This window comes from Macrobrachium nipponense, chromosome 24 (assembly GCF_015104395.2).
Source record: "Macrobrachium nipponense isolate FS-2020 chromosome 24, ASM1510439v2, whole genome shotgun sequence".
Classification (NCBI taxonomy): domain Eukaryota; kingdom Metazoa; phylum Arthropoda; class Malacostraca; order Decapoda; family Palaemonidae; genus Macrobrachium; species Macrobrachium nipponense.
The window spans coordinates 33353068-33375152 of NC_061091.1; the positions used below are offsets into that span (position 1 = coordinate 33353068).

Here is a 22085-nt window from a genome sequence, read left to right on the forward strand (position 1 = left end):
ATATATATATATATATATATATATATATATATATATATATAATATATATATATATAGTATATATAGATATATATTATATGATATATATATATATATATATATAGATATGTATGTATGTATGTAATGTGGTGTGTGTGTGTCAATCAAAGTGGTAAAATATTATCTTGAAAAACAATGGGATCGCTAATCTTGACATGATCCTAATTTTCTATATGTTTTAAACATTTTGAACAATCCACCCCCCGCCCCCGCCCCTGAAGCTAGGTTTTCTCTTCAGTTGTATGTATATATCAGTTTTACCTCCAATAGCTGTCATTCGTTCTTCCCCTTGGTGTTATCATTTTCTTCTGTGGCAGTGTTTTCAGTAAACTTGGCTGCCCTTCGTTTTGTAATATTGTTTTTTGTATTTAATTGGCTAAATGCAATGTATATATTTACACAGATATAATTTGTTTAAACTGGTTCCCTTCTTTGGTTTCTTTTAAATGTAAAAGTTGTTTATACAGAGACCACCCCGCTTGGTTTATACTTTAGAAACTCAGGTGCTGTCGTAAATGACAAAGAAGAAGAAGCGCCGGGGAGTCCCTCATCAGCGGCGAATGAGAAACGTTTGACATAATGCCGCTTGTTTTCGTTTTACTGTGAATTAATTAGGAGTCAACATCATCATGGCAGCAGGTCCAATAGCTGAAAGAAATCAAGGTAAATTTTTTCAAGAGTTTGTGACATTTAATGATTGAGGCTAGCATGAAAACTGAACGGGGCTGCATCTGAGAAAGCATTTGTAACGAAGCTGATGCTTGTTTGACTACCGGTAGGTAGTAGTAGTATACTAGGTAGTAGCTAGCTACCAAGTCTAGACTCGTAGGTCATGGTTAAGTCCTCACCCGGTGCTTTGGCCTCTACACCTTGGGCCTGGGCCCCAACATCCACATTTCTTTGTTACAGGTTGTTAGTGGATCTATCATTTACACTGCAAACCTAAAGTTATGCCGTAGCCCATCCGAACACCTTAAACATCGTTCAAATCATCTAGCCTAGAGTAGGGTAAAGCACCGCTGTGCGGACAGGCGGACACCTGTACCGTTGCGCGACCACCTTCCCGTTAAGTAACTTTAGCACTTCCAGTATCCTGAATTACTAGACGTCAGTCATAAGTCAACCTCCATGGAAGCAGCACCTTGAGACCTTGACTTTCCTCTCGAAGTGTTTTCTCCCAAGTTAGAAGAAATTAAGGCCGTAAATTTTGATTAAACAGAAGTTAATGAAAGTCTAGCCATGCACAGTGCAAACGTACCTCCATGATGCTTTCAAAATTTTTACTTAGGGTATAAAACCGCATGGTACAGGGGTGGACCATGTACGATCAACGTGTACAACCCCAAAAAAAGTACATTTTAACGCGTCCTGACATCAGAGAAACGGAGCTAAAGACCTCTTCTCTCCTTTTGAAGTAAGTATTTTCTCCAAAGTTAGTAGAAATTAAGGCCAAATTTTAAGATTTAAACAGATGGTTGTGAAATGGTGGTACAAGGCAGTCCAAATCACACCAAAACACGTTAAACATTTTTACTTACAACTTGAAATATTTAGAAGATTGACGCCATCTCGATGTTTACGGAGTTGCTTGTGTCAACAAACTTCCCATTTCCTGTGATAAATCCACACACCACTTGCACCCACAGACGCTGGGGCACTTTCATCACAACAATCGGAGCATGGTTCGTAACCGGCTTGTTTGTTAGTAAACAACTATTTTGGTAGAAGACGACGACGAAGCGTGCACTGGGATAATTTTTTAAATAAATAGTAAAACATCAATATTTTACATATTTTTTATGATTAATTTGAAAAATTTGAAAATATTTGTTATTGAAAAAGTAACTCGATTCTGACTCAAATTTAAGTAATTATTTTTTGGAATTAGAACGTTCGTTTAAGTCCTGTATTATGACGTCACGACATCTTGGCTTTCGTACCTATTGTAAATAATTGCTTTACTCAACTTTCTTGCAGAACAGTTTACCAGTTATTCATGTAGATTATCAGCTATTCATGTAATTGTTATAATCGTAATGCGCATACTTATCTTAATTATTTACTTTTTGGATATATGAAGATGTTTTACTGCTGGATTATCGCCGTAGTGTGACGCAATCGTTTTCGGTCCCTGGGCCTCTGTTTTCGCACCATAAGAAATTATGGGGCCGAATTTGCAATGACCAGAAAGTCGTTAAAAGAGGAAAGTTAGCATTGAGGGGCATATGTTTTGATTGAGAAAAATACAAATTTATTTAATAGCTAGCTTGTAAAAAATACTTTATTACAAAAAACTTGATTGACAACTAAGCAGCATACCTACTATGGGTTTCAGTGACAGTGCAAGCATGTTTTTGGGCAATACCTATTTCTGTAACGAACACTCGTATCAGAATGAGATTTTTCTATAGTGCATTACACCCAGTGCTGTAATTTATAAGGGTATCGTGAATCACTAATCGTAAAGAATAATGACACTTGTCCTTGTACCAAGAGACAAAAACTCCATTATGCAGAAATGGATACGAACACATGTAAAAAGCTCCACCTACTCTCTCCCCCCCCTCCACCGCCACCCCTTTCCTTCTTCGTTCCTTCGTCTTCCTTTCTCTCTCTCTCTCTCTCTCTCTGTTGCCATTCGGTATGTGTTGACCCTCCAAACTGGGTATAAGACTACACACAAAATGTTGAAATTGGTGAAATTAGGCTATGTATTGGAAGTATATATACATAAATATTAAAGCAATTTTTATCATTATTGCATTACTATGACAACTAGAATTCATGGAAACAGTTTATTATAATGAATCGGCATATGTGTGAAGCCTCCACTAATGTGGCAACGATGATTTTGCCATTCTTAGCATGCAAACATTAAAGGTTACATTTATTTCTGGCATACGGTTATTAAAGAAATTCAAAATACTAATATAGACTGAAATCAATGAAAAGTGCTAGCAAAAGCAAAAACAATATATAATCCACTTATCCGTAGTCGTTCCTCTATGGTTTTCGGCAGCCAGATGTACGAAAACGTCGGAAACATTGGATTGTATCTACTTTAGAAATATCTGTAATTTTTTGGGGTAATTTGGTTGCAAAAAAGGGATAATATACATGAATTAAATTAAAATTTTTAAATAACAAAATAAAGTTGAACTAAATAACGAGTAAAGTAAACAATTTAGGGAATAAAACTTTGCAGTATCGTCGTCTGCTGCTCGTAACTGTGTTTGTGGCGCGTGCGCTTAAGAACCAGGAACAGCAACTTGTTTAAAGTGCAATGTGGAGTGAATTGAGAACAAAATGTGTATAATAACAATCAAATAAGCACTGTGGAGTTTCAGTTGTGATGGCAGTAAGGATAAAAACCACCGATTACAAGATAAAAATGAATTTGATTCAAACCATGACCCCGGGAATAAAAAGTTTCATACTTTCAGTAATATAGGCAACAAAATGTTGTTTTATTGTGCTGATTACAACTGCAATCTTGAGTAAGATCAATAAACATTACATATATATGCTAACATTGTTCAAATGAGTGCTGGGAAAGATGGTTGTCGTCACTGATCAGAACCTGTACATCCACACGGTAGCCGCCATATTGGATTTCAAAACTGCCTTGTAAACATATTTTACGAAGAGCGTCACATGCTTATTTTAGTATGGGGCTTTCATATATCACATTATGTTGACGAAACTTCAATCTTTTGAATGGTATGCTTGGAGTTGTAATTGTATTCTTGTTTCACCATTTAAATATTGAGTGAATAAGACCTGTCCACCGTGATAAGGGTTGGTAGTCGCTGGTGTTTCCCCTATCTCAATGTTTGCGGAGTCACTTGTGTCAACAAATTTCCCATTTCCTATGCTAAATCGCACACCACTTGTACCCATAGACGCTGGGACACTTTCTACACAACAATCTTAAAGGATGAGGGTGTTCCAGCTTGCGGACGGGGAAACATGGCGATTGCTTGGGAATAAGAAGAAGAGTGTGCTTGATAACATTTAAATAATTAGTTAAAAGACCAGAATAGGTTTGAATTACGTAGGGTAAACAACCGCAGACGATCCATCGTCATCGTGCTGGCCAGGCCTTATTCACTCGATATTTAATTGGTGAAACAAGAATACAATTACAACTTTAAGCATACCATTCAAAAGATTAAAGTTTCGTCAACGTAATGTGATATATGAAAGCCCCATGCAAACTAAAATAAGCATGTGAGCTCTTCGTAAAATATGTTTTGTTCATGAAACTTACCTGTCAGATATATATATAGCTGTATTTCTGACGTCCGACAGAATTTCAAAACTCGCGGCACACGTAGTGGGGCGGCCAGGTGGTAGTACCCATTCCCGCCGCTGGGAGGCGGATATCAGGAACCATTCCCATTTTCTGTTCATATTTTTTCTGTCGCCGGTGCTGGAAACAACTGTTTACAGTACCTCCGTCTAGGATTTTTGATTTATCTCGCTTTAAATTATCTGGATTGACTTTTGGTATCGACTTCTGGATTGTTGGATTGGCACGCGTAATAGTGGATTGGTTTTTGATTTTGGATTGGCTTTTCTGTGTACATGATGTCGGGATCAAGTACTGGAAGTTTCAGAGTGTGTGTGAGGAGTGAATGTAAGGTGAGGCTTCTTAAACCTTCAGTTGATCCTCACACAGTTTGTATGGAATGCAGGGGGCATGTTTGCTTGGTTGATGATCGGTGCAATGAATGCAAGGATTTGGCTGATGATAAATGGAAGATGTATGAGACCTATCGACGTAAATTGGAGCGCGATAGAGTCAGGAGGTCTTCCTCCAAGAGCAGTTCTACGAAAGGTAAGGAATGTAACATTTCTCCTCCTCTAACACCGGTAGATTTTGCTCAACCTAATCCTGTTTTGTTGCCTTCGGGCCCCAGTGCTGTGTCTGGAGAAGGTAACACCCTTTCTCTGATTCTTGAGTCTATTCGCGCTCTTGAATCGAAAGTTTTATACATTTAACTTACCTGTCAGATATATACTTAGCTATTTGACTCCGTCGTCCGACAGAAATTCGAATTTCGCGCACACGCTACCTGTAGGTCAGGTGATCTACTTACCTGCCGCTGGGTGGCAGGACTAGGAACCATCCCCATGTTCTATCATATTTTTTCTGTCGGCCATACTGGCAACATCGTTGTGGGTATCTCCGGCTGGATTCGTATTTTGCATCGCAATTGATCTTCGTTTGGACTTCTCGGTGACGTATTTGCATTGATTGTACTGGCATACGCGATTGTGGACCGTTTTTGGAATTTGATTTGGATTGTTCAACATGATGTCTGATTCTGGAAATGTGGTGAGAATGTGTGTGAATGTGGGTTGTAAAGTTAGGATGCCGAAGGCATCGATTGATCCTCATACTATTTGCAGGAAATGCAGGATGTATGAATGTTCTTTTGGTAATACTTGTAATGAATGCAAGGATTTGAGTGAGGAAGAATGGAAATCTCTAACCTCATACGTGAAGAAGTTAGAAAGAAACAGGGTGAGGAGGTCTTCTTCCAAACCTTTATCTAGTTCTAGCGGGGTTATTAGTAATATTATACCCTCTTCTCCTTTTACTGCCCCATCTAATGTACCTGCTCCTTTATTAGAACACACAGATTCGGCATCTGAGATAGCGAATCTTAAAGCCGCCCTTCGGAAAATGGAAACCAAAATGGCGGCCTATGAAGGTAAGCAGTGTGATTAAATAGTGGCTGGGGTGGATTAGTGATATAAGTGTCCCCAGTGCAGTGGAGGGGGCGTCTGATTGTCTTCCACAACGCTCCCAGGCCTAGACCTCTTTCAAGCTCCCAAGCCCAGAGGAGAAGGAATGTCGAAAGCCGTAAGGAGGTTGTGGAGGATCCCCAACAGTCAGACGTCCCTTCGGCATTTTCTGTATCGCCACAGAATGCCAGAGAACGTTACAGAAAAAGCGTTCTGCGTGAGTGTTTCTCCTCCTCGGAGAATTCCTCACCTAAAAGAGGGTGGAGATCGGCGGATCTTTCTCGCCCCCGTTAAAAGAGGTTTGGATGAACCCAGGATTACTTCTAGTCCTGAGCGTTTTCAAGAGGAGGACCATCCAGTAATTAAACAACCGAGGGTAGACAATAATGAAGAGACTAAAAGAATCCTTCGCACTATGCAGGATTCCATCACTTCTCTTGTGGGAGTCTGTATAAAGACCCTCCCTCCCAGAAGGAAAGACGATTTCCTGCCTATTAAGAAGTCTAGGCTATCGAGGGTTCAGACTCGCCATAGTATTTTGTCTTCCTCTGATTTGGAATCGGATTCATCAGCCTTGCATAGGCCGAGCAGGATCCGTTCTCCTGTCAAACGCAGGCACGAGACGCCAGACAAGAGCGTCGAGTTTGCGAGACGTGAAACGTCAGCCAGGCGCGAGCGTCAAGATAGGCGCGTCACGCCACCAGAAGCAGGACGCCTCCCAGGAGCGAGGCTTCCAGGCAAGAGCCAGGACGTACGCAGGCGCGAGACGTCGACAAAAGCAGGACACCTCTCAGGAGAGAGTCGTCAGGCAAGCGTCAGGACGCTCCAAAGCGGTTGACGCCAGCCAGAAGCATGACGCCTCCCAGGAGCGAGGCGCGAGGCAAGAGCCAGGACGCTTCGAGGCGCAAGACGTCAACAAGAAGCAGGACGCCTCTCAGGAGAGAGTCGTCAGGCAAGCGCGAGGACGCTCCTAAGCGGTTGACGCCAGCAAGAAGCAGGACGCCTCCCACGGGAGCGGATTCTCCTGATAGAGAATCGGTCAGGAAAGAGCGATCTCCTTCTAACCTGGAACTGGAAGAGATTTCTGAGGAAGAAGTTTCAAACCTAAGAGGGACTTTCCAATTATAAAGTTTTAGCCTCGTTACTTCTAGAGGAGTTTGCGGATTCTCTTAGTCCTGCAGCTCCTCCTTCGCCGAGATCTGTTTTCGAGCACAAAAACCCCGAAATCCTCGGCTTTCTTAAAGATGAAACCGTCGATCTCTATGAAGAAAGCCCTCCAGTCTTTAGATTCGTGGCTTTTATCTAAAAAGGAAACTTTGAGAACGGTTTATTGCTCTCCTCCCTCCAAACTGAACGGGGAAAAAGAGGCATTTGGTATAAGACAGAAGAGGCGATGGGATTGATGCTCCCTTCGTCGGCAGATTCAGATTTCTCGAGTCTTGTAGAGTCTGTGAGAAGACAGTCTCTCAATTCAGCAAAGGCGTCATGGAGATGTTCGGAATTAGATCAGCACCTTAAGGGAATTTTTCACGTCTTAGAGGTGTTCAACTTCTTGGATTGGTCTCTTGGGGTGCTGGCTAAGAAGACGAGTGAGCAGATTTTCTAGATCCAGAAACTTTGCACAGTGTCCTATCTTGCATGGATAAGGCTGTGCAAGATGGTTCTGGTGTTAGCGGCTCTTTTTGGATCTGGAATGTTAAAGAAAAGATCTCTTTACAGTTCCTTTCTGACGAAAGGAGTTTCCCCTTCTCAGAGGTCCGCTCTATTATTCGCACCTCGGTCAGAACATCTGTTTCCTTCATCTTTAGTGAAGGATGTTGCGAGATCCTTGTCGGAAAAGGCTACGCAGGACCTTCTTGTACAATCTACAAAGAAAAGTAGACCTGCAGTTAAGACTCGGAAGAAGGTGGCTCGGACTCCAGTGGTGCCCTTTCGTGGAGCCCCTTCAACTCGATCAACTTCGGAGAGAAGACCCTTCGACAAGCGAGGGAGGTCTTCCTTCCGCTCTTTTAAAAAGAGCAAATAGCAGCCATGTCCTCCAAGCACAGGTAGGGGCCAGACTTCAATACTTTCTGGATGCCTGGTCCGTAAGAGAAGCAGATCCCTGGACTCTGTCTGTCCTACAGAAGGGGTACATCATTCCCTTCGTAGACAGACCTCCTTTGGCAACATCTCCAAAGGATTTGTCGACGAGTTACAAGGACCCTGGACTGAACAAGACTCTACTTCAGAAACTTGTCGGTGTCGATGAGGGACAAAAGATGCAATAGAACTAGTGCAAGATCCTTTCTCCCCGGGGTTTTACAACCGCCTTTTCTTGGTTCCAAAGGCTTCGGGGGGATGGAGACCCGTCCTAGATGTAAGCGTCCTGAACAGGTACGTGGAGAAAAAGAAGTTCTCCATGGAGACTTCAGCTTCAGTTCTGTCTTCCCTACGTCAGGGAGATTGGATGGTATCCCTGGACCTTCAGGATGCTTACTTTCATGTTCCGATTCACCCATCGTCAAGAAAATATCTAAGATTTGTTGTTCAAGGACAAATCTTCCAATTCAGGGCCTTGTGCTTCGGCCTATCGACCGCCCCTCAGGTATTTACGTATCTGATGCGGAACGTGGCCAAATGGCTTCATTTAGAAGGGATACACATCTCAATGTATCTCGACGATTGGCTAATCCGGGCCAAGTCAGAGAAACGGTGTTTGGAGGACCTACAGTCTACTTTGAACCTAGCAAAGACGTTAGGATTACTCGTGAACCTCGAGAAATCGCAGATGATCCCCCAGTCAGAACTTAGTCTATTTGGGGATTCGGATGGATTCTCGGGGTTTTCGGGCTTTTCCGTCCCAGGAAGGATTGCTTGGGGATTACAAAAATCTCGAGCTTCCTAGAGAAAGAACGGAGTTCGTGAGGGAGTGGTTAAGTCTTCTGGGAACCCTTTCCTCACTAGAACAGTTCATTTCGCTAGGAAGACTCCACCTTCGCCCTCTTCAATTCTTCTTAAGAAGAATTTGGAGTTGGAAGAACGGACAGCTTTCGGACACTTTCAGTATTCCTCTGGAAGTAAAGAATCATCTGAAGTGGTGGATTTTTCCCTTAGAAAAGAACGAGGGCTTGTCTCTAGAAGTTCGGAACCCAAACCTAATCTTGTTCTCAGACGCTTCAGAGAAGGGATGGGGAGCGACTCTAGGGACAAAAGAAATATCAGGCCAATGGAGGAAGGATCAGCTAGACTGGCATATAAACTCCAAAGAACTTTATGCCGTTCTTCTAGCTCTAAAAGCCTTCGAGACACAGGTGTTAGGTCAAGTGGTACAGGTCAACTCGGACACACCACAGCGTTGGCCTATATCAAGAAACAAGGGGGAACTCACTCTCTTTCTCTGTTCCCATATAACAAAAGAGCTGTTGTATTGGGCAAAAGAAAAGAAAGTGACTCTTCTCACAAGATTCGTGAAAGGAGAGAAGAACATCAGAGCAGACAGGCTAAGCAGGTTAAACCAAGTTCTCCCCACAGAATGGACCCTTCACATTCAGGTGTGTCAAGCTCTGTGGTCCCTGTGGGGCAGTCCACATATAGACCTATTCGCCACCTACCTATCCAGAAGGATAGAGAACTTTTGCTCCTTAGTGGAAGACCCGAGAGCGATAGCGGTGGACGCCATGCTACTGGATTGGTCAGGCCTAGATGCCTACGCCTTTCCCCCCTTCAAAATGTTAGGAGTGGTGTTAAGAAAGTTTGCGGCATCAAGAGGGACGAGACTAACACTCATCGCTCCCTTTTGGCCGTCTCAAGATTGGTTCACAGAGGTACAGGAATGGACAGTGGACTTCCCAAGATCTCTTCCACACAGGAGAGATCTTCTCAAACAACCCCATTTCGAAAGGTACCATCAAAACCTCCCCGCTCTCGCTCTGACTGCCTATCGAAAGACTTGTCGGAGCGAGAGGCTTTTCAAGCAAAGCTTCAAAAGCAATTGCTAGAGCCCGGAGATCTTCAACTATTCGGGTCTACCAATCAAAATGGGATGTATTTAGAAGATGGTGTAAGAAGAATAAACTGTCCTCTTCCGATACCTCTGTGACCAACATACAGTAGACCCTTGACTCACGAACGCATTGACCCACGTACAACTCGATCCCCGACCAAAATTATAGGTAAAATTTCACCCTTGACTTACGAACTAACTTTGAGATACGAACAAAAAAAAATGCGGAAAATAAAAATTCTGTTTGGGTCATGAACTAATTTTGAGACATGAACATTTGAAAAATGCTGGAAATTTCTGGAAAATAACAATTCACTTGTTTCACAAAACTAATTTTAGACACAAACATTTGAAAAATGCGCGAAATCGCCCAGCACACGTGAGAGCGTTTGAGTTGCCATGGGACCAGCCATCCACCAGCCGCCCACGCACGGCGTCACCCACGCATCGCTCTTTGTCTCATCTCATTGTGTACAAGACGTTCGTCAATTCGCTTAGCATTTTTTGCGCTAAAACTTGTGATTTTCTTCATAATGGGCCCTAAGAAAGTGAAGAGTGGTGGTGAAAGTAAGAAAGTGAAGAGTGATGGTGAGAAGAGGGTGTGCAGAAAGATAACCATTGAAATAAAGAAAGAAATTATAGAAAAGTTTGAACGTGGTGTTCGCGTGACCGATATCGCAAGTGAGTACAAGATGGCCAAGTCGACAATTTCGACAATTTTGAAAAACAAGGATGCCATTAAAGAAGCAAATGTTGTGAAGGGAGTGACAGTACTAACCAAGATGAGATCGCAAACCCCTCGAAGAGGCAGAAAAAATAATTTTGAAGTGGGTACATGAGAAACAGATGGCAGGTGATAGTGTAAACGAGCCGATCATCTGCGAGAAAGCTCGGCAAGTGTATCAGAGTTTGCTGAAGGAAAACTCCTTCTACTAGTGCCACGCCAGATGATTTTAAGGCTAGTAAAGGGTGGTTTGATAACTTCAAGAAGAGAACTGAATTCACTCTGTAATTAGGCATGGTGAGAGGCTGCTAGCGCAGACAAGGCTGCTGCTGAGGCATTCGTGACTGAGTTTGCCGAGTTCGTGGAGGCCGAAGGATACGTCGCTCAACAGATTTTCAATTGTGATGAAACGGGCCTCTTCTGGAAGAAGATGCCCAACAGGACATTTATCACCCAAGAAGAGAAGGCGCTCCCAGGCCACAAGCCAATGAAGGATAGGCTTACGCTTTTGTTATGCTCAAACGCAAGTGGCGACTTGAAACTAAAGCCGCTACTTGTCTACCATTCAAATAACCCGCGTGCCTTTAAGCAGGCAACAACGTAAATAAGGCCACGACTGCCTGTAATGTGGATGCCAATACAAAAGCATGGTGACACGGAACGTTTATGGAGTGGATTGATGAAGTGTTTGCGCCGACCGTGAGTCAGTACCTAACAGAGAACAAGCTACCCCTGCGGGTGCCTTCTGATCATGGATAATGCCCCGGCACACCCTTCGTACTTGGCTGACTGCAGTGAACATGACTTCATTCAGTTCAAGTTTCCTTCCACCCAACACTAACCTCTGTTCTCCCAGCCCATGGGACCAACAAAGTCCTTAGCAATTTTAAGAATTATATACGAAGGCGCTCTTCCCTCCAGATGCTTTGCCGTGTAACTTGAAGAGACAAAATTTAACCTTAAAAGAAATTTTGGAAGTAAGCACTTTTAATGTTTTTCACTGCAATAAACCCTCATTGATAACGCATGGACTGAAGTTAACGTACCGCAACATTAAATTCTGCGATGGTGGAAACTTTGGCCCCAGTGGCGTAACTGTCCGTGACGTTTGGAGGGCTTCGATGCAAAGAGATTGTGCAGAAATTGTTGTCCCATGGCAACAGTATGGGTGCTACAATGTCAACGACGAAGATGTTTGAAAGAATTGGTCGCTGAACATTCAGAAGATTTGACCTGCGGAACTGAACTTGTTCAACTCCACAAAGATCAGCGGAGGGCAACTTGCTTCGGGTGGGAGCAATCAACTGACGAATAGGGAGGCTGGGGAGGAAGTTACAGATGTCAGGCAGTGATGTGATAAAAGCCCGCATTGGAAAAGTGGAATGATTGTCCCAGTGCTTCCTTTGAATTGTTGCATCCGGACAAAATTGCTTACGAACATGGATCGTTGTGAATATGCTTGCAATGAAATTTAAAATGAGGCCATTTCAGGAAAAGTTGTATGCAACGGAAGGAAAAGGCAACAGACATTGGATAAGTTTTTTGTGATTAAAAACGTTTCACCGCAAAAAAACCTAGAAGAGTTTTGAACTTCTCCGAACGCGATCCCTCCCCGACCTGGATTGGGGGAGGGTCCTCCTTCCGCACAAATTAACCCTCCCCCCTCCCCACCGCCACCACCCTCCTCTTCCTCTTGTCCGTCAAGCCAGAAGTTCCTCGCCAGGTACATGTAATGGTTTTCACTTTACAAACATTTTTTATAGTGTTAGTTTTAACCATTTTAAATTATTATTATTAGTTATATTAAGGTTTTTTACACTGGTCTTTTTACATTATCTGTGTAAAATAAGGCAAAATAATACATAATATATATTGGTTCGTAGGGTCGATAAACCAAATTAATTTATTATTCCCATTAAACCTTATGGGAAATTAGCCTCCGAGTCACCGAACAATTTCGAAACACGACCAGGAAGGTCTCGGAATCGGATTGTGTTCGTGAGTCAAGGGTCTACTGTAGCTGATTTCTTGATTTTCCTTAGGAGAATCAAAATTATCAGTTTCTACCATTAAAGGTTATCGAAGTATGCTTTCGGCCGTATTTCGAAACAGAGGTTTGAGAATTGGCAGAAGATAAAGACCTCACGATCTTATTAGATCTTTTGAAACCTCAAAACCTTTTCTCCTTCGCACTCCGAACTGGAACCAGATGTAGTTTGAGATTTCTATCATCTAGTAGATTTGAACCTCCTCTCAACGCGTCGTTTAGAGATCTAACGAGAAAATGTATTTTCTTGTTGTCGTTAGCGACTGCGAAGAGAATTAGTGAAATACACGCTCTAGATTCTCGAGTAGGATTTAAGAGTGATGCGCAATTTGTTCTTTCCAGACTCTATTTTCTGGCCAAGAACGAGAACCCCTCTAAACCCTGGCCAAAGAGTTTTTGAAGTTAAAGGACTTTCAAATCTGGTAGGAGAGGAATTAGAAAGATCTTTATGTCTGGTTAGAGCTTTGAAGTTCTATTTAAAGAAGAAGAATGAACTAAACGGATGTAAACAAAGCCTGTGGTGCGCAGTTAGGGATCCTAGTAGACCCATGTCAAAAAATGCATTAGCATTCTTTGTGAGGAGCATTATTACGGATGCTCATATGACTGCACTGAAGACTCTTTCAGGCTCTCCGAGTGAAGGCTCATGAGTTAGAGCGGTAGCCACTTCATTAGCATTTCAGAAGAAACATGTCTTTTAAAAAGAGCATTGTGGAAGCGACTTACTGGAGGTGTAATTCAGTGTTCGCATCGCACTATCTCAAGGAGTTAAAGTAACATATGAAAAGTGTTTCTCTCTGGGTCCTTTTGTATCAGCCGATACAGTGCTGGGGCTGGGAGCACATAACGATCCTTAGAAAAATTTGTTTTTATTGTAGTGTCTTACCGAACAATTATAGAGCCGTGATTTCCACGAGCGGCAGGATACTAAATTCAAATTTAGCGCGTCGGCGTCGCCAAACACTGGTGGTGGTGATGACGTCATCTCCCTCCACTCGCGGGAGAACCAGGTACAACTGCCCAGGTGAATCCAATTCTTTTTCCTGCCGGCGTCGGTTGTGAACATCGGTGGTCGGTGCGGTTGGATGACTTTGCTTCGCTTTTTTTTCTGGTGGAATTGATCTTCGGAATTGGTGAAGTACTCTTTTTTGGCGTTGTTGTTATTTTGCTTTTTATTTAGCGTTGCCAGTCGGATTCTAGTCCGTCGGGAGTTAGTTTTGCATCTCAGGATGTAAAACTAGATTATCCAAGTTAGAATATGATTCTCACACTAAATGTGTTAAGTGTAGGGGACAGGTTTGTTCAGCAGATCGAACATGTAACGAGTGTAGTGATTGGACTGATTCTCAATGGAAGTTTTTTAGTTCATACTCGGAGAAATTAGCTAAAGACAGAATTAGAAAAGCAGCGCTTAGGGAAAGTAGACTTAGCTCTGCTTCGTCTTGCGATGCATCTGTTCCTTCTGTTTCTCCTCAAATTGTTATGTCTCCTTTAACTACACCTCCTATTCCTCTACTAATCCCACTTCTCCGGCTTCCCGTGTAGTTTTCTTCTTCCGACACCATTGCCAGTCTGGAATCGAGGTTAGATCAGAAATTTTCGGTACTAGCGAATACGGTTTTGCAACTTGGTAATTCAGTTAAGACGTTTTTGGAGAAAGCGACCTCAGGTAAGAGTGTAGTTGAGGGTGCGTCTGTCTGTCCTGACACGTCTCCTAGACAAAGGTCACTGTCCAGCTCCCCCGCACCGGGGAGAAGACATACCGGAAGTCCAAGGGAGTCGATCGGGATTTGCCCACAGACACGGCGCCTCTCTTGTTGAGCCTGTTGCGCCTCAAACAGGGCTCGGTTAAGCGTTGGAAAGGTGTTTGCGGTCAGACGCCTTTCGAATGATTCAAGCGATTCGTCTCCGGTCGCGCGGCGCTCTTGGCGAGATTCGCCCGTTTCGCGTCCCTTAAAGAGGCGTTCAGGCGCCGATTCTTCGCCTCCTCCAGTCAAGCGGTAGAAGGAGCCTGAGAGTAGGGTTGCGCCGCGGCCGTTAGCGGCTCGTTCGTCGCCTCAATCTGTGCCTTTTTCGGCGCCATCTACTAGTAGAGATTGTGGTTTTAGCGCTGTAGCTAGCAGTTTCTAAGGGTGTTTCTTTAGGCGCTTTTTTTCGTCTGTTACGCCTGATGCGCCTGTTTCGCCTCGAATTTCGGCGGCTCCGAGCGCGGCGCAAGTAGTTTTTCCGCCTCCTGCTGAACATTTAGGCTCTTCCAAGCCTACGTTAACTGTTTTTGATTCGTCTCTGGCGCCTTTGCGCAAGCAGTTAGAGATGTTAACCAACTGGATGAATGAGTCCAAGGGTGGTTCGAAACCTTCAGATCCGGTTGTAGTTCCGTCTACTTCTTCGGCGGTATCGGAGAATGAAGAAGAAGTAGAGGAGGAGGATTCACATCACTCTCGTGTTATTCACGTCTCCTTAGATTTCTTCTGGTATCTTATCCAGATTATTTTGAGAAAGCGGCTCGCGCTCCCCCCAACTTCGACGTTTTTTGATGAGGAGGAAACTTCAGACCCTCTCCTCCCAAAACTTGTTCTATCTAAAGCGGTTAGACATTCGTTGAAAGAGACGGAGAAATGGGATGTCTATGAAAAGAGACTTAGGGAAGGCTCTTTTTGCTTACCCTCCCTCTAAGGTTGCTTCGTAAGAGGTATAGGTTTTATGTAACTGGGGAAGCTCCTTCTCTGGGAGTTTCTGCCTCCTCCCAGGGAGACTTCTCCAGTTTAATCGACTCCTCTAGAAGATCTGCTTTCGACGCAGCGAAAGTTTTCTTTACAGCGCCTGAGTTGGACCACGTTGTAAGAATCAATTTAAACTTTTGGAAGTCTTTAGCTTCCTTGATTGGACTATTGGCGCTTTAGCGGCCAAGATCGAAGACTGTCCTTCTCTTTCCTCCAGGAGTTAGCGGAGGATTGGATTGGTGTTCTGTCCTGTGCGGACAAATCCATTAGGGTATGGATGGGATGAGTTAGCTTCGCTCATCGCTTTGGTACCCTAATAAAAGGCAACTTTGGTGCTCCTTTGCTTCTAAAAGGGTTTACGTCCCAACAGAAGTCTGCTCTCTTGTTTGCTCCTTTTGTGAAAGATAACCTCTTTCCAGACGATGTAGTGTTGTCAATTTCCGTCTGCGCTAGATAAGAAATCTACTTCGGATTTACTGGCACAGTCTACTAAGAGACCTAAAGCTCCTGTGGAGACTGTTCCTTCGGTTTCTCCTCTGGCCCAAGCGCCTTTTTCGAGGGAGACCCAAACCCAAGCGCTTCTTTCGGCCGAAATCGAATTTGCGACCTCAGTCTAAGGCCTCGGCCAAGGTTAACAACCTTCCAAATGAAAGCTCGGTTCTTCATGCACCAGTGGGAGCCAGGCTGGCTCTGTTTTGGGAGGAATGGGAAAACAGAGGAGCAGAAGCCTGGGTAGTGCAAGTACTCAAGTTCGGCTATCGTATTCCTCTCGTTTCACCTCCCTCGCTCTCACCTGTGCCAATTCCATTCCAGGCATACTCTCCTCCGGGCTCAGACAAATTCTGGCGCTAGCCCGCAGAAGTGGAAGCGCTTGTTCTCAAGAAGCGATAGAACAGATAGAAGGGGATTTTCCTCCAGGCTTTTACAATCGCCTTTTTGTAGTTCCCAAGTCATCAGGGGCTGGAGGCCGGTTTTGGATGTGAGCGCCCTGAACTTGCATGTCCAGAAAACAAAATTTCATATGGAGACCACTCGGTCGGCTCTGGAGTCCATCAGACAGGGGGATTGGATGGTCTCTCTGGACATGCAGACGCTTATTTTCACTTCCATTCCGATACATCGCGAATCTCGGAAGTACCTGAGGTTCATGTTCGAAGGCAAGGTGTTTCAGTTTCGGGCGCTTTGCTTCGGACTAGCGACCGGCTCCTCAAGTTTTCACCAGGGTTCTATCCCCCGATAGGAAGCTGGCTACACATATTAGGAGTAGAATCTCCTCTATCTGGACGATTGCTTCTCCGGTCGGAATCAGAGAGTCGGTGCATGAAGGACCTTGGAACAACTCTGGATCTTGCCAGAAAGTTAGGAATTCTGGTCAACAAACAGAAGTCCCAGTTGGTTCCATCTCAGAGCATCCTTTATTTGGGGATGATTCTGAATGCTCAAGTTTTTCGGGCTTTTCTGTCCCCGAAGAGGGTTCAAGGCTGTCTGGAGACAGTTCAGGAGTTCTTGGACAAAAAGGTAAGTTCTGCCAATCAGTGATGAGGCTCCTGGGCAAATTGACGTCAGTGGAGAAATTTGTGACGTTGGGAATGACTGCACATGAGACCTCTGCAGTTTTTTCCTGAGAGCCTCTTGGTGCAGGAAGACACAACCAGACTCGATTACCTTTCCTGTCACAGATCAAATAAAAGAGGACCTAAGGTGGTGCTCTCTCGACAAGGTTGGAAGAAGGGTTAGATCTACGACCCATCCTCCCGAACCTACAGTTCTTTTCCGACGCATCGGACACAGGTTGGGGAGCCCTACTGGGAAATCAACGGACTTCAGGAGCTTGGTCGGAGAAGGAGAAGAAGTTCCACATAAATGTAAAGGAACTGTTAGCAATTTTCTTAGGGCTCAGACAGTTTTCGGAGCTTAGTAGTAGGCCGAGTAGTGGCAGTGCATTCCGACAACTCCACGGCTCTCTCGTACGTGCGGAAACAGGGGGGGACTCAGTCTTTCTCTCTGTACGAAGTAGCCAAGGATCTCCTCCTGTGGTCAAACGAAGCGAAGGTTCAGCTAGTCCCGAGATTTGTTCGGGAAAGATGAACGTCCTGGCGGACGAGTTAAGTCGTCAACAGCAAGTGTTACCTCTGGTGGACTTTGGACAACAAGATTTGTCAGAAACTTTGGCGCCTTTGGGGACGACCGTCAATAGACCTGTTTTCGCGACATCGAGGAACAACCGTCTTCCTCTCTTTTGTTCTCCAGTCCCAGATCCTCTAGCTTGGTCGGTGGACGCAATGCTGTTGGAGTGGTCGGGTCTGGAAGCTTATGCATTCCCTCCGTTCGGTCTAATAAGAGAGGTGCTGAACAAGTTCATGTCGCACAGCAATGTAACGCTAACGTAATCGCTCCCTTTTGGCCCGGAGGAGTGGTTCCCGACCTTCTCCAGTGTTGAGTAGACTTCCCCAGACTTCTTCCTCCAGAGAAGTGGCTTCTCAAACAACCTCACTTCAAGAGGTTCCACCAAAACTTGTCCGCTCTAGCTCTGACAGGGAGGGTTCAGACTGTCCGAATCTTGTCAGAGCGAAAGGATTTTCAAGAAGAGCTGCAGAAGCTATCGCTCGTTGTAGAGAGAGTCTTCTAACAAACTCTATCAAGGGAAGTGGTGAATCTTCAGAGAGTGGTGTAGAAGTGCTAAAGTCTCTACTTCTGCGACCTCTTTAACAGAAATAGCAGATTTTCTTCTATTTCTTAGGAACTCTAAGAAACTGGCTCCTTCGACGAATCAGAGGATATAGAGCCATGCTCTCTTCGGTTTTTCGACATCGAGGTTTGGATATTTCCTCCAATTCAGATCTTCGTCGGACCTCATTAGGTCTTTCGAAACCACTAAGCTCCCGCAAGATACAGTGGCTTGGAACTTAGATGTGGTGCTTAAGAAAATTCTCAAGGGGCCACCGTTTGAGCCTTTGAAGTCGGCTTCACTCAGGAACTTGACTAAGAAGGCACTCTTTCTTATTGCACAGCTTCTGCTAGCGTGTCAGCGAATTGCACGCTATAGACAAAAGAGTCGGTTTCTCTCAAGGCAATGCTGTATTTTCGTATCTTTGACCTTCTAGCCAAAAAATGAGAATCCTTCTAATCCTTGGCCGAGGAGTTTTGTGGTAAGGAACTTATCTGATTTGGTTGGACATGAGGAGGAAGAAAGGCTCTTATGTCCAGTCAGGGCTATTAAGCAGTATCTGTTTGCCACTAAGGTATCAGAGGACAATCTTCTAAGCTCTGGACCTCGGTTCAAAATCCCTCTCGTCCTCTTTCTAGAATGCTATATCGTTCTTTATTAGAGAGCTTTATCAGGGAAGCTCACTCGCAGTCCGAGAACGACAATCTTTCCGTTCTGAGAGTTAAAGCTCACGAGGTTAGAGCAGTGGCAACTTCTTTTAGCATTCAGAAAGATTTATCTTTAGCTTCGATTCTTCAGAGCACGTTCTGGAGATCGAATTCGGTTTTTGCGAGTCATTATCTCAAAGAGATAGAAACAGTTTTCGAGAATTGTAAAACGTTAGGTCCGGTGGCGGTTTCTGGCATGGTGTTGGGAGAAACGGCACAGGGGTCGTCACCTCTATGCTAACTTTTCACCTTGAATAGGTTTGTCGAGTTCAAGGGAAGCTGGGGTACTGAGTACCTGGGATACTCACCAGTCTGTTAGGTCAGATTTTACAATGGTTGGGTAGTATATGTTTTTAAATCTGGTGTTGGTGACAAATGTTTTGTATGATTGAATTTCTGGTCTTAGCCCAGGGCAAGGGCAATCTTTGTTGTTACTATCCTCCGTCAGTCAGCCTTGACTCGCTTGAACTACGGAAGGATTCCACTCCTGTAGAGGCTAACTTTGGTCAAATTCCAATTCCTCTACAATAGTAAGAAGAGCACCGACCAGAGGTCAGTAACAGTCTGCTGTAGCTCTCTTACAAGGTAAGGTACAACAGACACCTTGAGTGTTTACTGTATTGCAAAAATGTAACCATTTAAAAATACTAGTGGTCCACTGAATCCCACCTTCCCATAAATGTGTAATCAGCTCTATAATTGTTCGGTAAGACACTACAATAAAAATGAAATTTCATTATTAAAATGAAGTTTTATTGTATACTTACCGAACAATTATGATTATACCCACCCTCCCTCCCCTTAGGTGACGGACGGGCAGAAAGAATTGGATTCACCTGGGCAGTTGTACCTGGTTCTCCCGCGAGTGGAGGGAGATGACGTCATCACCACCAGTGTTGGCGACGCCGACGCGCTAAATTTGAATTTAGTATCCTGCCGCTCGTGGAAATCACGGCTCTATAATTGTTCGGTAAAGTATCACAATAAAACTTCATTTTAATAATGAAAATTTCATATTTGTTCAAAATTTTGATAGTACATAGATCTACCTTGTGAGACGATTGTTGTTTTTTCTGCTGATTAGTATGCTTGCTGGCGCAACGGCGTCCGAGCTTGGATCAGTGGGGGGAATCAAGAGACGTCTTACTGACTGATTGTACAAACATTTTTTTTTTTAATTTTATTTTTAATTTTGTACTTTACTGTACGAAGGTTTGTGTTTCGAGTTTGTGGTCGTTTGCAAGAGGTTAGGGGATAACTTCTTGCAATCTTAGAACTAACATGGATAGGTTGAGGTGATCGGGATCGATGTTGTGCTCCTTGTATAAGGTCTTGTCAAGTAAGTGGATAAGCACCCATTGACGTAGTCCTTCCAGGATCTACCAAGTAAGCGGGTAAGACCCCTTTGGCAGAACCACAAGAACTCTTAGCCATAGATCAATATCTCGCTGAGGCTCTTGAGACTGTCTAGACTCCTGGATTGTATTCATGAAGTCTTCAGTCTAAACAGGTAGGAACCAAGTTTTATTTATTTATTACCTACAACGATAGTTGTGATTCCTGTTTGATTCTATATTTAGCTGTCTCTTTCCCACCTCCAATGGTGTGAATCAGCTAAGTATATATCTGACAGGTAAGTTAAATGTATAAAAATGATATTGTTATGATACAATAAAGTTTTATACATACTTACCTGGCAGATATATACAAAATTATACCCACCCTACCTCCTCTCAGGAGACAGGCGGTATAGAAAAAATATGATAGAACATGGGGATGGTTCCTAGTCCTGCCACCCAGCGGCAGGTAAGTAGATCACCTGACCTACAGGTAGCGTGTGCGCGAAATTCGAATTTCTGTCGGACGACGGAGTCAAATAGCTAAGTATATATCTGCCAGGTAAAACTTTATTGTATCATAACAATATCATTTTTGGCCTTAGAAACTGGCCCTGTGAAAGTTTGTGTTAGTGCCCCTAGTGTTGTGTCAGATCGGCCCCATAATGCCTTTAGGCCTAGACCTCTATCGGACTCCCAGGACTCAGGGAGTGGGTATGTCGAAAGCCGCAAGAGGGTTACGGGGGCTCCCCACCGATCTGGCGTCCCTTCGGCAGGCCTTGTTGCTAAATCCCAGGCTGCCAAGGAGCGCGCACGAGCGCGTGTCCTGAAGGATTGCTTTTCGTCCTCCGAAGCGAGACTCGCGTCCGTTGAAAAGGACTTTTCGTTTTGAGGACGCTTCACGTCCTATGTCCTCCGCTTTCGTCAGAGGATGCGTATGACGCCTTTCCTCCTCAGAAGAGAGGTAGGGTGTTTCTACCGACGAGGACGTTGGTTTCCTTTCCACGCACAGGCGTGTTCACCTGAGAGGCAGGTAGCTGTACCTGCTAGAAGGAAGGAGGCGTCCCCTCGCCCCTCGCCTTCTCGCAGGGTCAGTCCTGCCCCTTCTTCTGCTCCTTCGTCACCTACGAAGGATATCCTAGTGTCCCTTCAGGACCAGATTACGTCGCTTATGGCTCAGAGGACTCGCCCAGCAGCAGTCGAGCCTAAGCGTAGAAAGGACGTTAGGCTGCCCGTCAAGAGGACGAAGCAGTCTCATTCTCTCTCGTCTCGTTCGTCTCTCTCTCCACCTCCGGATCGTCACCGTTCTCGTTCTCCGAGTAGATCTTTCGCTCTCTCAGTAGAGGACGCTCGCCAGGACGCTCGGCGTTCGAAGCAGGACGCTTTGCGCTCTCGGCAGGGCGCTGTTGAGGACGCTCGGCAAGACGCTCGGCGTTCGAAGCAGGACGTCTTTGAGGACGCTCGGCAGGACGCTCACCGTTCGAAGCAGGACGCTTTTCGAACGAGGCAGGACGCTTTTGAGGACGCTCAGCAGGACGCTTGCTTGGCTAAGCAGGACGCTTTTGGCGCCTCTCGTCAGGAAGCTCGCGCTTCCTCTCGTAGGGACGTGTCTGTTAAGACAGTTCCCGTTGCTTCTAAGGATGCGCTTCTTTCGCAGGATGTCCGTCCTTCTAAGGATCGTCGTAAGGGCGATTCCGTACCTGTAGCGGGTACTTCCAATCAACGGAAGTCTTTGTTCAGGCTTGAGACTGCTGGACGTACGCCCTCTCCTGATGGACGTTCTCCAGTTCCTCTTAGGGAGGAAGGGGAACTTAGTAGTCCAGGGAGTTCCGTCGAAGAAGAACCTCCGGTAGCTTCAGCTGTCTCGGACTATAAGGTTCTTGTCAGGCTGTTACGTTCATCCTTCGGGGAGAAGTTCCAGCCGGCAGCCCCTAGTTCTCCTCCCTCTCAACTTTCGTCTTCCAAGTCCGTTAAGACCCCTGAGTTCGTCGAAATGAAGACATCGCTGTCGACCAAGAGGGCTTTCAAGAAACTTCAAGATTTCATGTCTCGAAGGAAGGATCAGGGCAAGACCACTTTCGCCCTTCCTCCCTCTAGACTC

The 22085-nt window shown here is 44.7% G+C and overlaps 1 protein-coding gene across 1 annotated transcript in view; it reads left to right on the forward strand.

Annotated features, from left to right (window-relative positions):
- Positions 1-543: 543 nt before the first annotated feature.
- The window catches only part of LOC135205571 (splicing factor 3B subunit 4-like), an 80446-nt gene continuing 58904 nt past the window's right edge, over positions 544-22085 (forward strand). Inside the window, exon 1 of the mRNA XM_064236335.1 lies at positions 544-702. Coding sequence (XP_064092405.1) covers positions 669-702 — 34 coding nt within the window. The 5' untranslated portion in view covers positions 544-668. The remainder of the gene's footprint in view (positions 703-22085) is intronic.